The sequence below is a fragment of the Psammomys obesus genome, unplaced genomic scaffold (assembly GCF_907164565.1).
Source record: "Psammomys obesus unplaced genomic scaffold, mPsaObe1.curated_primary_1811, whole genome shotgun sequence".
NCBI lineage: Eukaryota > Metazoa > Chordata > Mammalia > Rodentia > Muridae > Psammomys > Psammomys obesus.
The window spans coordinates 11,115,068-11,127,999 of NW_026596034.1; the positions used below are offsets into that span (position 1 = coordinate 11,115,068).

The 12,932-nt window shown below is 43.9% G+C and overlaps 1 protein-coding gene across 5 annotated transcripts; it reads right to left on the bottom strand.

Moving 5' to 3' along the window:
* Positions 1–83: 83 nt before the first annotated feature.
* Positions 84–12,927, bottom strand: Ciapin1 (cytokine induced apoptosis inhibitor 1). Of its 5 annotated transcripts, none has more exons than XM_055621613.1 (10): positions 12,510–12,824; positions 10,255–10,405; positions 8,487–8,669; positions 7,938–8,090; positions 6,730–6,806; positions 5,906–6,071; positions 3,854–3,927; positions 2,648–2,763; positions 1,266–1,344; positions 84–729 (listed from the first exon to the last, which is right to left on the bottom strand). In XM_055621613.1, the coding sequence occupies exons 3-10, from the start codon at positions 8,641–8,643 to the stop codon at positions 619–621; spliced, it is 933 nt and encodes a 310-aa protein (XP_055477588.1). In that variant the 5' UTR covers positions 8,644–8,669; positions 10,255–10,405; positions 12,510–12,824; the 3' UTR covers positions 84–618. The 5 variants fall into 5 exon arrangements, with proteins under 5 accessions (XP_055477588.1, XP_055477590.1, XP_055477586.1 ...); XM_055621615.1 differs by having other exon boundaries at positions 8,487–8,672; XM_055621611.1 differs by lacking the exons at positions 10,255–10,405; positions 12,510–12,824 and adding an exon at positions 12,831–12,927.
* Between the last annotated feature and the right edge of the window lie 5 nt (positions 12,928–12,932).

Below are 12,932 nucleotides of genomic sequence, written 5' to 3' on the forward strand. Positions count from 1 at the left end.
ATATAGACACAAATAGACATATGAACACATGCATACACATGCATGCACACGCACACACACACCCACAGAGACAATAAAAGGGATACATAGAAACATGGAAGTTTAATACCTATTTAACAGAAATGACAACAGGACACAGATACACTACAGCACAATGGAGCGAGGTGAGAAAGGCAGAGATGGATCACAGCAACTGGGGGAGTGACTTCTTTGGTGACCCTGAGGCCCTTTGACAGCTGACCCATGGCTCCAAGAATTATAAACTGAGGAGAATCAGAGGGCAGGGGGCACCATCACTGAGTGGAGCCTGGCGCTTATACAGCATGAGTATTCAAGGATGTCTAGACCCAAGGTAGAGAAGATCAGCACTGTAACACCAGGAGCAGAGTTCCTTAGGGTACACCCTCTTCTCCTAACACTGTTAAGAGGCAGATCCCCTCATACCTTGGTCTTCATAGCAGCACCACACCCCACTGCACAACAGCAGCTTCACTCTGCTACAAGCCTCTTCCTGCGAATGTTTTCAGAGTGATTGAACCCAGAGGTGGGAGGAGGCAGTGGCGGGAGCTGAGGGACAGGGGTTGGCTGGAGGAGGAGGTGTGCGTGCTTGGGCTCCTCCTAGGCGTCCTGGAGATTGCTGGTGCTCAGGAGCACCTGCTCTCCAGGTTTGAAGGCTGGCGTCCCAAGGTAGGGGCAGCTGGCGCAGCGGAAGGCATCACCCAGGTAGCACTGTGGAGAGAACAATCACATAGACGGGCTAAAGGTCAAAGGAAAGGGCACCTCAGTATACCCACAGGTCTGTTTTACGAAAAGACAGTCAGTAAGGGTTCCAGCCAGGAGAGGTGATACACTCCTGTCATCACTGTGCTTTGGAGGCTGAGGCAGGTTTACAGCCGGCCTGAGCTACCTGGAGAGCCCTGTCAGTAGGAGACAGAGCCCATCAGAAAGGGCTCATAGCTCAAGACAGCCTCTGTTACAGAACCACAGCAAGGTCAGTCAAATGGCTGAGTAAACTGCACTCCCACACCAAGACAGAAACCAACAGCTAAGAAAAATAAAAGATGACAGCTACCCCTCATCTTGGGCATGAAAATGCTGATGCCCTCTCAGGACAATCTCTTCTCAGTACAGCTACATACATGGCCTCACAGTGGCCCACTGTAAGAATACTTGATGAGAAATTCCTTAAGTTCAGCTAGTCTGTGTCCAGTTTAGAGTACCAGGAGCTGGCTAGTGTTGACAGTGTGTGAGGTGAAGACACGTACATTTCCACAGGCTGACTTGGGCTGAGCACTCTGTTCCTTTGACTTCTCTTTTTCCAGTTCTTCTGCAAGCCCGCAGGTGCTAGGGGGAAACCAATGGCTGATGAATGAGACTTGCCACCCCCCAGGAACTTCCAATTCCTCACAGCATAACACACACTTAAGACTTCTCCATTCTTACCAAGTGTCAAGTTAAATGCTATGGAAGAAGCAGGCTAGGGGTGAGGCTGCTAAGGAACACAGCAGAATGGAGAGGGATAGAGAGCCATGCTGCTGACTTCTGCAAGAAGCAGATGCAGTGCTGTCACATTTTCCAAATTCAAGCACAGAAGGAGCTGAAATGCAGCTCAGTGGGAGAGCACTGGCCTTGTATGTGTATCTCCAGCACCACAAACATACAAAAATAAAAATACAATAAAATAAAATCCAGAATAGAATCTGGATTTTTAACTTGAAATCCTCTCATTTGTAAATGTTGGGAAACTGAAATACCTAAAGACTGATGAGGGCTTCACATGGTGGTACAGGCCTGAAACCCCAGCAAGCACTGGGAAGGCAGACAAAAAAGAACTCCAAGTATGGTCAGCCTAAACTATACTGTGACCCTATTTCAAAAAACAAAACAAATACAATAAAAACATCCAGTGGATAAATAAGCAAGCCAAGCCTGTCTGACACTAGTACAAATAGCAATGCAAGGCTTCCACTTTAGAACATAATGACAGAGGAACCTAAAATTTCACTTTCTCTCAAATCCCCACCAATACTACAAAAACAACAGCAATACACTGTGGAAACAAAAAGAGAATCAGCTTAACAGATAAACTACCTGCTACCTCCTGACACCTGTGTGCTGAAGGCTGATAGCACACATAGGAAGATTTACTCTCAGCAACCCGACCCCAGCTGAAGACACAGGGCTCCAGAATCTGGAACCTCCCCACCCCCAACATCTGCCTGAGTTCCCTTCAATATAAGGGAACAAATAAATCCAGCTAACTGCTCAGTTATATGAACAGCTTGTTTTTATTTTACAGTTTTTGAGACAGTCTTTTTATATAGTGCAAGCTGGTTTTGAACTTATAACCCTGCCTCACTCCTGCATGCTGGAACTCTCTATGTAGACCAGGCTAGCCTCCAACTCAGAGAGATCTGCCTGCTTCTGTTTCCAGAGTGCTGGGATGCCCAGCCAGGATACTTCCATTTCTTAATATAGACTATAGTGTGTGGGTCTTTGCTATTCTTTAAGGTTTACCTCTTTAGTTTATTCTTCTATTTGCCTCACATCTTACAGGAAAACCATTTTCAAGAGAATAAGGCACAGAGAGATGACTTGACAACTGGAGAAGCATCCAACAGACCACACCTGCTCACCCAGCACTTACCAGTTCTTACAGGCCTTCCTCTTTTTCCCTTCCCCACATGAAGGAGCCCTCAGGGAGGCTGGATCTGGCTTCTTCAAATCTTCTGGATCTAGCAGTTCATCTGAGTCAATGAGATCCTGGAACATGATCAACAAATTAGCAACACAACCATGGTCCCTCTGATGAAAAGCTGAGGTAATCACAGACTGTGAGTGCAAGCACACACAGTGCAAAGTACAAGCAACATCACTGTGAACTAGGCCACGGGCCGAAGAGGCCAGGGATCCATGGGAGACTGCATGAGGCCAAACTGGCTGGTACCATATAGAGAATATGCGTGTGTTCACAGGGAGTGTGGGAGCAGGTGTTATGAAGAGAAGTACTGTATTTATCTCATACATACTGTATTTATTCCCATACTCATGGGAATAAAATAAAATCAAAGGAAGTAAAACACTGTCTATAAAATTCCAGAGAAAAAAAAAGCAAATAATTATACATATATATTTTTGTAAATGTGAAGACAGTCATGTCTATTAAGTTCAGAGAACGTGAACAATATTTTGATGGCATATTTTACTCATCACTCTCGTCGCAATAGTAAAGGCGTAGAAACAAAACAAATTCTTTCTGTTTTTTTCAAGACAAGGTTTTGCTGTGTAGCCCTAGCTATCTTGGAATTTGCTCTGTATGCTGCACTGATGCAGAGCTCAGATTGTGAGTTGCCTCTGGCTCCCAATAATTTTCTTAATGATAGGGCAGATCAAAGGTGCAAACACCAAGTTTAAGAATAGTGAGCATTCAATGACTTGCCTAGACAGAGGCCATAAAATAACTTCCACATTCTTTCCTAGTTTTTATGTCTACAAGAATCTTTACTATTTCACGTAAAGGAAAAACAAGAAAATCTACAGGAAAAAGAAATACTTTAAAAAGCACATGCTATTCTTGCAGAGGACATGGGTTTGGTTCCAAGTACCCACAACAGCAGCTAACAACTACCTGTAACTCAATTCCAGTTCCAGGGGATCCAGCACGCTCTTTTGGCCTGAGGATGCCAGGTGTGCATATAGTGCACATGTATACAGACAGACAGACAAACACTCATACATATGAAATTAAAACAAAAACAAAACAAACCTTAAAGTCACTTTTTGCTATAGCTGCTCACACTTGATCCAAGACCTGGGGGGTAAGGGCATTCAAGTGACTATAGGGCCAACTCACCACGCTGTCATCCTCCATGTCATTGGCTGAGAGGGTCCAGAGCCTGGCAGCATCAGGATCCACAACAGGCTTCACTGAAGAAGAAAAAGAACTTTTTAAATAGTCAAAAGCAAACAAGCAAGCACCAGCACCTGTGGAGACTAGCAGAGAGAGACTGGACAGACTGAGTGGGGAGGGCAGGCTGGGCACTCAGTTCCGCTAGGAACTGAAGGCACAGCCTTCATGCAGTTATAGAAGTCTGCATTCATTACACGCTTCTTTAAGGTAGGCCCTCCGCCAGTGCTTCTGTCATCTCACCTAACCACACTAAGAACCTTGGGAGGAGAAGGCCACCCTAGTTTTAAAGCTGTGGGTCTGTTTTAGGAGGCTACAACCCTCTCTCTACATGCTGCCTTTTCTCTTTACCTGAGCTCATAGTCCTATAACATGGGTTGTAGCACTCCCCCTGCCAACTGTAGCTATCTAGAGAATCAAGTGAGATAAGTATCAACAACTTCCATAAATAGCTAAGATTTTGCCTTACTTAAGCCTATTACAGAAAACAGACTCTAGTGCTGCTGGTGGCCAGGTAACAGTCAATGATAGAACACTTTCCACCTAGGTGAGGACCAGAAAGAATCTATGAGCCTCAGGGCTGGGGCTTGAGAGGGGAAAATCCTCAGCGAGGCCTTTCGGGTAAGCACACCACCAGGACCACCACTGCCACAGCTGGATGCTCAGAACACCCACAAGATCAATTGCTCAGCTAAGCTGTCACAGAAGCATGAAATCAATGGTCCAAGTGGTTCCTGTGGCCAGGTTTGAGAACACAGGCTTGTGATTCCTGCCATTCAAGAGGGCAAAGGAGTGAGGAGCATGCACTGAGGTCAAAGTACTTCATAAAGATTAAGGCTAGACAGCCAAAGAGTGCAGTATAAACATACCACAGACATCTGTTAAATCCAGCATTCCTCACAGCCTAGACACAACTAAGAAATGAGAAAACAGTAATAGCCAGGATGAGGAATGAGCAAAGTGTGCACGCACACAAACATGCACACAATTTTTGAGCAAAAGAAACACAGATTTTGTTTTTAAGCATTTAAACAGGATGAATCCTGTAGGGTGTTCCATCAAAATCAGACCAACAAAGTCCTGTGATTACAGCTCTGAGAAAAACATTAAAATAATAGCTACAGAGGATGGTAGTGAAGGAACAAACAGGAGCAAGGTACAAAGATGTATAAAAAAATGTCACGACGAAAACCATTTTTCTGTATGAATGTGTTGTGTATTAAACTGTTAATTTAAAAAGGCATATTAAAATGGCTGTTGTAAGGGGCCTATGACTGAGATGTAAACTGGATAAATGAATTTTTAAAAATGGCTGTTGTACATATAAAAATTATATTAGATTTTAAAAATTCTGAAATATATAAAACATGCACAAATCATGTTTTAGGAGTTGTAAAGATAGCAAGGAATCTTTACAAATAAGTCTGTGATTTTACAAACATAAAGCTGTGGAGCCAGGCAGCGGTGGCACATGCTTTTAATCCCAGCACTCAGGAGGCAAAGGCAGGCAGATCTCTGAGTGAGTTGTAGGCCAGCCTGGTCTACAGAGTGAGTTTCAGGACAGCCAGGGATACACAAAGAACCCTGCCTCAAAATAAATAAATAAAATAAAAATAAAATAGAGGGTCAAAAAGGAGAAGGGAGGGGAGAGAAGAGACAAGAGAAAGAAAAAAAGAAAAAGCCTGGAAACTGAACAAGAGTGCTGTCCACCATTGTCACCATGTGAGGTCTCCAGAGGATAAACCTACCCTCCTGAAGAGACTTCATCAATCAAACAAGTGACTCAGGCCTCCAAATGAGGTGGTCTCAGTGCTCCCTAGCACAGAAGGGGCTGCTTTAGGAAATATCTATGTTTGCTTCAGGTTTGGGTATTAATATGTCCAAGATAAGAGCACAGAAAGCATCCTGCACTTGGCAAATGACAGAAATCGAAGGACTGATGTAAAGTGTTTTTGTCTGGCCCACACACACAGAAGGAAGCCCCCAGGCTAGTGTTACCTGAAGACGACTTCTTGTTGGTGAGAAGCGTTAGCTGGCTAGAAGAGCCCACTTCAAAGTTTGGCTTCTTGCCAGTGACATGCAAGGAGAGCAGGCTGTCACTGTGGTAGCCCAGGTGCTCCTGGACAGACTGTATCTCCTCGGGGCTTAAGGATTCCCGCTGCAACTGCAATTGAAGATATCCCACGTATAAGTTCACTCTTCTCTATTCACTGTTTTGCCAAGCTGGCCATGTGGCCAGTTTGAGCAACATCCAATAGTGATTCTGTCTCAAAAAAGAATTTAAGGCCCTGAATCACAAAAAAAAATCAGAAACTAACAGTAACAGCTATCACGGAACAACACCTCTCTCAAACAAAAGAAATACTAATGTTTTAAAATTTAATTTTTGGAGAATACAGAACTATAAATGCCTCTGCTCAACTTGAACATCTCTACTTAACTGTCATAAATGCACATGCCCCATCCTTAGTCTTGACTCTACCAAAAGGTCTAATTGACAATACTGCATCCAGGCCTAAGAGTTGTACAGACTGAGATGGACAGAAGCAGCAAAGCCCCACTCTCCCTGCAGCACAGCCACCACTGTTAAACAGCTCTAGGAAGACAAGTCCGAGCTACCTAGAGTCTTCAGAAGGGATCTGCTCCCAAGGGCTCCTTTTTCAAGGTATCTAGAATCCATCTCTCAGGCAGCAAGTTTCAAGTTACTTCTTATTTCTGTACAGTACCTATCACCTCACTTGCTCCTGCTATACTGACAAACACTGTAGGCTTGGTCATCCAAGGCTTACATACCTAACAAGGAAGGCTATCTACACACCTACCTCTTTTATTTCCACAAGGCCAGAAAGAGTCAGGGCTGAACACAGCTTAGAGGCCGTCTTCAATTTGTCATTGTTAACTGTCAAGGAAAACCCCTATTAATGGCTCCATATGTAGAAGTTGGGAAAAACTATAAAAATTCTAACCTATTTGCATCATCAGGCTCTCAAACAGGAAAAACCTACTTTGTTTAATTTAGTAATAGCATTCTGACATGAAAAATCTTTTAATCATCCAAGTATTCTTTCTTAGGCAAATACAGGTCATAATTCCATTATTATTTATCATTCTGCTTCTTGAAAACCCCTCCCAAAGAATGGTGGATGATGAATAAAGTTATAAACTGGTGCACACAGAAACTTAATCCAAAGTTTAAATTTCCAGGAAGAAGCTGAAGAGATGGCTCAGTGGTTACAAGCATATACTGCCCTTGCAGAGGATGAAATTCGGCTTCAGCACCCACATCGGCAGGCTCACTACTTTAACTCTAGCTCTGGCAGGGTGTGGGGGGGGAGTTGTTCCCAACTCCTGCACTCATTTTTATATACTCATGTATATAAACATGACACAGACACATACTCTTAAAAATAATAAAATCATAAAAACCAGTTTCCAGAAAAAAAGCTGGTGCCTGCCAAAGACATCACAAGGTCACGGCTGCAGATACACAATACATCTTTATTCACCCCAAAATACTTTAATTTCTACTAATTTACTTTATTTGATGGAATATATTTACATCTCTTGATTGAATTTAGTAAAAAGATGCTAAATACCCAGACTTAACAATTCTGACAGCTACACTACTGAGCCAAAAGGGTTTTAATTATTGGAAATTGGTTTTAGCGTCTCACACATTACTCTTTACTCCCAGAATTGCACCATTACTTTAAACTCTTTATTCTGGAATAACCACAGATTCACAAGAAGTTGCTGTGTGCTCTCCTTCTTGCTGCAATGTTCTCTGTGTCAGAAACATAACAAAGATGAACCTTACAGATTCAGATTCAGCCACTTTAGGTGGTAATTTCTTTCTACTTATGACCAAAGATCACTTTTCAGCTCTGTTGCCTCAGAGTCTAACATCTTTCCCTGACAAGGCATTACTACACAGATACTCATCTCCAAGTGTTGCTCAGGAGATGGCATGCACACGCAAAGACTGGCGCTGTTAAATGTTCATCTTCTGAGTAGCAAGTGATATTCTCACCTACAGTTGTCTCCACTGGTTCTTTCAGAAAAAGACAACCGCCTGGCCGAAGTATGCGGGCCATCTCCACCAGAACCTCAGCACTGTGCAGAGAGGTGCTCCCTGGGACTACACCCGACAGAATGACATCGAAGCTTGATTCCTTATGGGCAGCTGAAAAGAGTATTCAACAGTTGTCAAAGCTGAGGAGCAATCTCTCAGTTCTCCCACAGAGCTCCCACAGAGGACCCAGCCATCATCCAGGACAATGACCTTACACAGCACACAGTAAGTCTACATAGCAAAAGACTGCTGAATCTCTATTCTGCTCTGTTATCTTACTAATTCTTAACCTTAATAAGACCAGGGGAAGAAAGGGAAAAGAAGCTTTTTACAACAAAAAACAGCCTCCAAAGAACAAGAGCATGCAGAGATTACCAAATACATGCCCAAGTCCACTATATTTCATCTGAAAAGCAAAAAGATTACCCCACACAAAACTCAAGTGTCAGGAACTAAAACAGTTCTAGCAAAACTCTTCTAGCCCTATGAGAAGAAAAGGGTACTTACACTGCAACAGCTGGTTGATGTTTTCCATGAATACTTGGCCCTCGCTGCCAGTTAACCCTTGAAGTCTATCCACCAATTTTTTCAGGGCCTCCTCAGGAGATGACTTGTCCCAGAACACTGCCACAAACTGGCCAGGGGAGATCCCAAACTCTGCCATTTCTGTAAGGCCGCTGGACCTAAATGCTACTGGCAAAAGAAATCAAGACAACAGTGCAATTTAATCCACGGATTATTACCAAGTATGATTAGAATCATAGCCTACTTCCAACAACCTCCCACTAAGGTTATTACAAAAATTGGTGTTGACCCTAAGAGTCTGGACTAATGAACCTAAAGCCTAAAGGCTTCACAATCCAACATTCCCTGACAGAACAAGTAGACAGATAGATAGAGGATTAGAGTCAAGGAAGCAGGTTGGAGACAGAAAGATTATTTCATCTTTGAGATAATTCAGTTTGAGCAGACTATAAACAAATAGGGCATTCATCAGGCAGAAGTGAGTCAGCGAGGAAGGCAATAAACTGACAGATATAGCTAAAACCTAATATAGCTAGCCTTTTTAAAAGATACTTAAAATTTGTACACCAAACACTATTTTCATTACTTACAAAATTTCAGCTCCACGGAATCTGCAGTAACCAACAATGCCTTCAACATTTAACATTGGCCAGACTCCTTACAGCACCTTATACATACACCAAATCAACTGACCCTCAAAAAAGCCTGATATTAGGTCATTCCCAATGTACTGGTAAAGAACTAGGCCAGCCAGCCCAGTATACAACCAATATTATGTAGTGTAAAACAGCTGGGATTAGAATCCAAACCTATGGTTTTTTGTTTTGTTCTGTTTTTGGAGACAGGGTTTCTCTATGTAGCCTTGGCTGTCCTGGAAATCGCTTTGTAGACTAGGCTGCCTGGTCTCCCAAGTTCTGGGATTAAGTGTGTGTGACACCACCGCCTGGCTTTCAAAACTGTGTTTCAAGCATGAAAACTTCCCACCCGGGACCAACTTTCTCTTCCACTCAATATGCAAGCCTGTATACAAGATGCTCACTGTGAAGGTGGTCAAGGGATACCTCTGTTCAGCTCCTCCATCCTTAAACATTAATGCTACCAAGTTTCTAGCTTCAAGTAAGGGAAACAAAGAAGCGGTGGCAGGAGGCTCATACTGAACACTTCTGACTTCTGCAGAGATGTCCAACTCTGACACAGTGACACCATCACGCTCCCAGGCTGAATTTAAGTCACATGCATTATACTTTGCTTCTATAAAAAGTCACTTCAGCAGCCAGCATGATGGATCAGCAGGTAAGGACACTTATTGCCAAGCTTGATGAGCTGAGTTTAATCTTCATGAATGCACATGGAGAGAACTGACTTCTACACGCTTTCCTACGACCTCTACATGTGTAGGTATGGCACAGGTGGGCACACACATACAAATAAAATGTAATTTTAAAAATTCATTTCATTTCGGTTACTTTTTTGGAAGAAGGGGTTAGGGTCTCATATAGCCCAGGCTGGCCTTGAACTTCTGATCCTCCTTCTTCTAATTCCCAAGTACTAGGATTACTATTTTTTTAGTATCTAAAAACCATGACCTTTAACCAGTTACCCTTGATTACACAGTGCTTTGTCATTTCAGAACTAAGTTACTAATGGTTTTAATTTCTACAGCAAAATTGAACTCTGCAGTTGGCTAGATTGAAATCTGGTTTCCAGTCCAAAGTGTCTCTCCCCTTATTGCATTTTCTCTCAATCATACCTTTTTATTTAGTTTTTTGTTGTTGTTGTTGTTTTCATGTGAACAGCAGGTCTGGGCTACCCTGACTCAGCAGAAAGCCCAAGTAAAAGGATGACCCATGGTCATCAGACAAACAGGATTTCTTGGTTGTTTAGTTTTGGATTTTAAATCCCTAAAAAGTAGAGCATCAAGAATGAACACTTTTAAGCTTTTAATTGACACATAATGTTGAGAAAGAATCCTTGTAAATCTTTAGGTTGGGTAACTTGGAATCAATCTCACATTTAAGACCTGCCCGGGGAAGGCAAGAGTACTTACTGCTGGGTCGTAAGTTATTAAAAAAGCAACCTGTAGATCTATCTACTATGGCAAAGTCAGCTTTTCTGAGTTTCTTTTCCTGTCAATAAACAGGAACATTAAGTAACCTCATATTTTTAAGACTGATTAAGAAACTCTTAAGTAAGTTATGTAAAGCACTCAGCAGATGCCTGGACATAGGGCTCAATGAGATAATGTTCTGAAAAGACTGGGCCTCCACGTCTCTGCAGCCAGTTCTAACAGTCTTGGTTAAAGATGCTTGTAAGGAAGGTATGCAAAGCTTCTCTTTCATCTTTAGAACCTCACAGGAGAGCCTGGACTTTTTCATGCCAGGACCAGTAGGACTGTGTCAATAAATTACAGAATGTAAATAAAGCATTCTGCTTCCCATAAGAGGGACCTCATGAGTAGATCAACCTCAAACCTCCCCCTCCACCAAAACACACACCTACAAGCCTTCAATCAGCATTTCCTAAACAGACAATGTTCTTTTAAGCTTTAGGAGCAGAGGTGTGACAATTCCCATTTGTTTTGTGGTTGTTACTGTGGCAAATCTGTTTAAAACAAACAAACAAACAAACTATCAAAAAAACAACAAAAAACCAGTGCCTAAGCCTGAGGACTTAGGAGCTGTGACTCAGGGCTGTTTCACAACTATAAAGAGGTGAAGAAGTCAATATCACATAACTGACCTTGCTTGTTAGATGCTTCTGCAACTGACAACATCTACCAATGGCTTTTCAAAAATGTTACTAGCACACAGGCATTTGCCTTTAACACCAATACTCGCCCAAGACAAAGACAGGCAGATCTCTGGGAGTTTGAGGCCAGTCTGCTCTACAGATCAAGTTCCAAAGCTACATAGTGAGACCCCATTTCAAAGAAAAAAAAAAAAATAAGTTACCAGCAGGCAGTAAGAGCAGATGTCTGAAAATAACTTGTGGAGATAGGCTTATTTATCTTTAAGGCACCTAACAGGCTTGTGGTCCCATGGAAGGTGGCTGAGGGGCTGGAGATGACAGTGTTGCAGGTGTGGCTGATTAGGGATAGGGATACAGTTCAGTGGTGTGTGCTTACCTAGCAAGTGCCAGTGGGCTCAATACCACAAAGCCAAACAAATACCAACAGCCAAGAATGGCGGAGCTTGCCTGTTCTCCCTAGCTCTCTTTTGAGACTGAAGAAGGATCATGAGTTGTGAGGCTTGGGCTCCTCAGTGAAAACTCTTCTCTCAAAAAACCATTAACAGGTTCCAGGGATGGCTCGGCGGGAAAAGCCTGTGTTTTGCAAGCACAAGGACTTGAGTGTGACCCCAGAACGCACACAGAAAACCTAGGTGTGGGGGCCATAAAGATGAGTCGGTGGGTGGGGTGCTTGCTACACAAGCCTGACAACTGACTTTAACCTTCAGAACCCCAACTCCTGAAAGTTGTCAGCTGAGTTCCACTGTGCACATGCCGCCACCGCCCCCTCCCCACAATAACACAAAATAGAACACATGTACTTTTTAAAGGCGCGTGCGGCCGGGTTTGTAATCCAGCACTGGGGAGATGGAGGAGGGCAGACTGGCCAGCCAGCCCACCCAGCCTTAACTGGTGAGCTTCAGGCCAAAGAGAGGTCTTGTCACCAAGGAGATGAAAACAGTTTGATGAAAAACAAAGTTGTCTTCTGGCCTCCATATATGTGCATATGAACCAACACGAGTTTCCTCCATGACCATGAAAACAAAAACACTTCGTTTACTTCTTTCTAACAAACACCAAGTCTTCCCTGGTGGAGGCAAGGCAGACACTAAGAAGCAAGCCTCTCCCAAACTGGCTTGTTAATGCTAGATCCCTGGACCACACCCTGGCACAGGGGCAACTCTCCAGGACAATGGCCTGGGTGGTTCATTTTATGAACAAGCATCTTAGATAAGTCGGTCCTACATGGGATAGAAGTACCAGGCTCAAATGGACAACCTGTGGCTCCAGGTTCTCCTCAGCTTTCGAGCTTTCCGCCAAGTGCCCTGAAGGAGACTCAAGGTCACCGCAGACGGCTACGAGTAAACTGGCGATCCGGAGGCCAGCTCCGGGTTTCACGCGGAAAGAGGCGGCAGATGAGCCCCGGGGTCGGGCACGCCGCCGCACGCTGGGCCCCGGCCGCCGCGGCCCCTCACGCCGGCTTTCCCAGGCACGCCAATGACGGCACAGGGGCCGAAGCGAGAGAGCGGAAGATGAGAGAGGCCCCGAACAGGGCCGTTAAGCCCGGTCTGGTCCTCGAGCCGCACCGCACGCTCTCACCTTCCTCCCAGCCGGAATACCCGCTCCGCAGACGCCGGCTTCTCGTCCCTGGTCTCTCGCGAGAAGAGGAGGCAAACAGCACCTAGTACAAGAAGGTAGACG

What these genes read in the sequence shown, in the direction of transcription:
- Ciapin1 (XM_055621611.1), bottom strand. Translation starts at nt 8,643, where the DNA reads ATGGCAGAGTTTGGGATCTCCCCTGGCCAGTTTGTGGCAGTGTTCTGG. An exon ending in ACCAGTGGAGACAACTGTAG is followed by an intron (nt 6,807 to 7,937) that starts GTGAGAATATCA and finishes TTTCCTTGACAG; the next exon opens with TTAACAATGACAAATTGAAG. An exon ending in CCAAGTCAGCCTGTGGAAAT is followed by an intron (nt 730 to 1,265) that starts GTACGTGTCTTC and finishes TTCTCTCCACAG; the next exon opens with TGCTACCTGGGTGATGCCTT.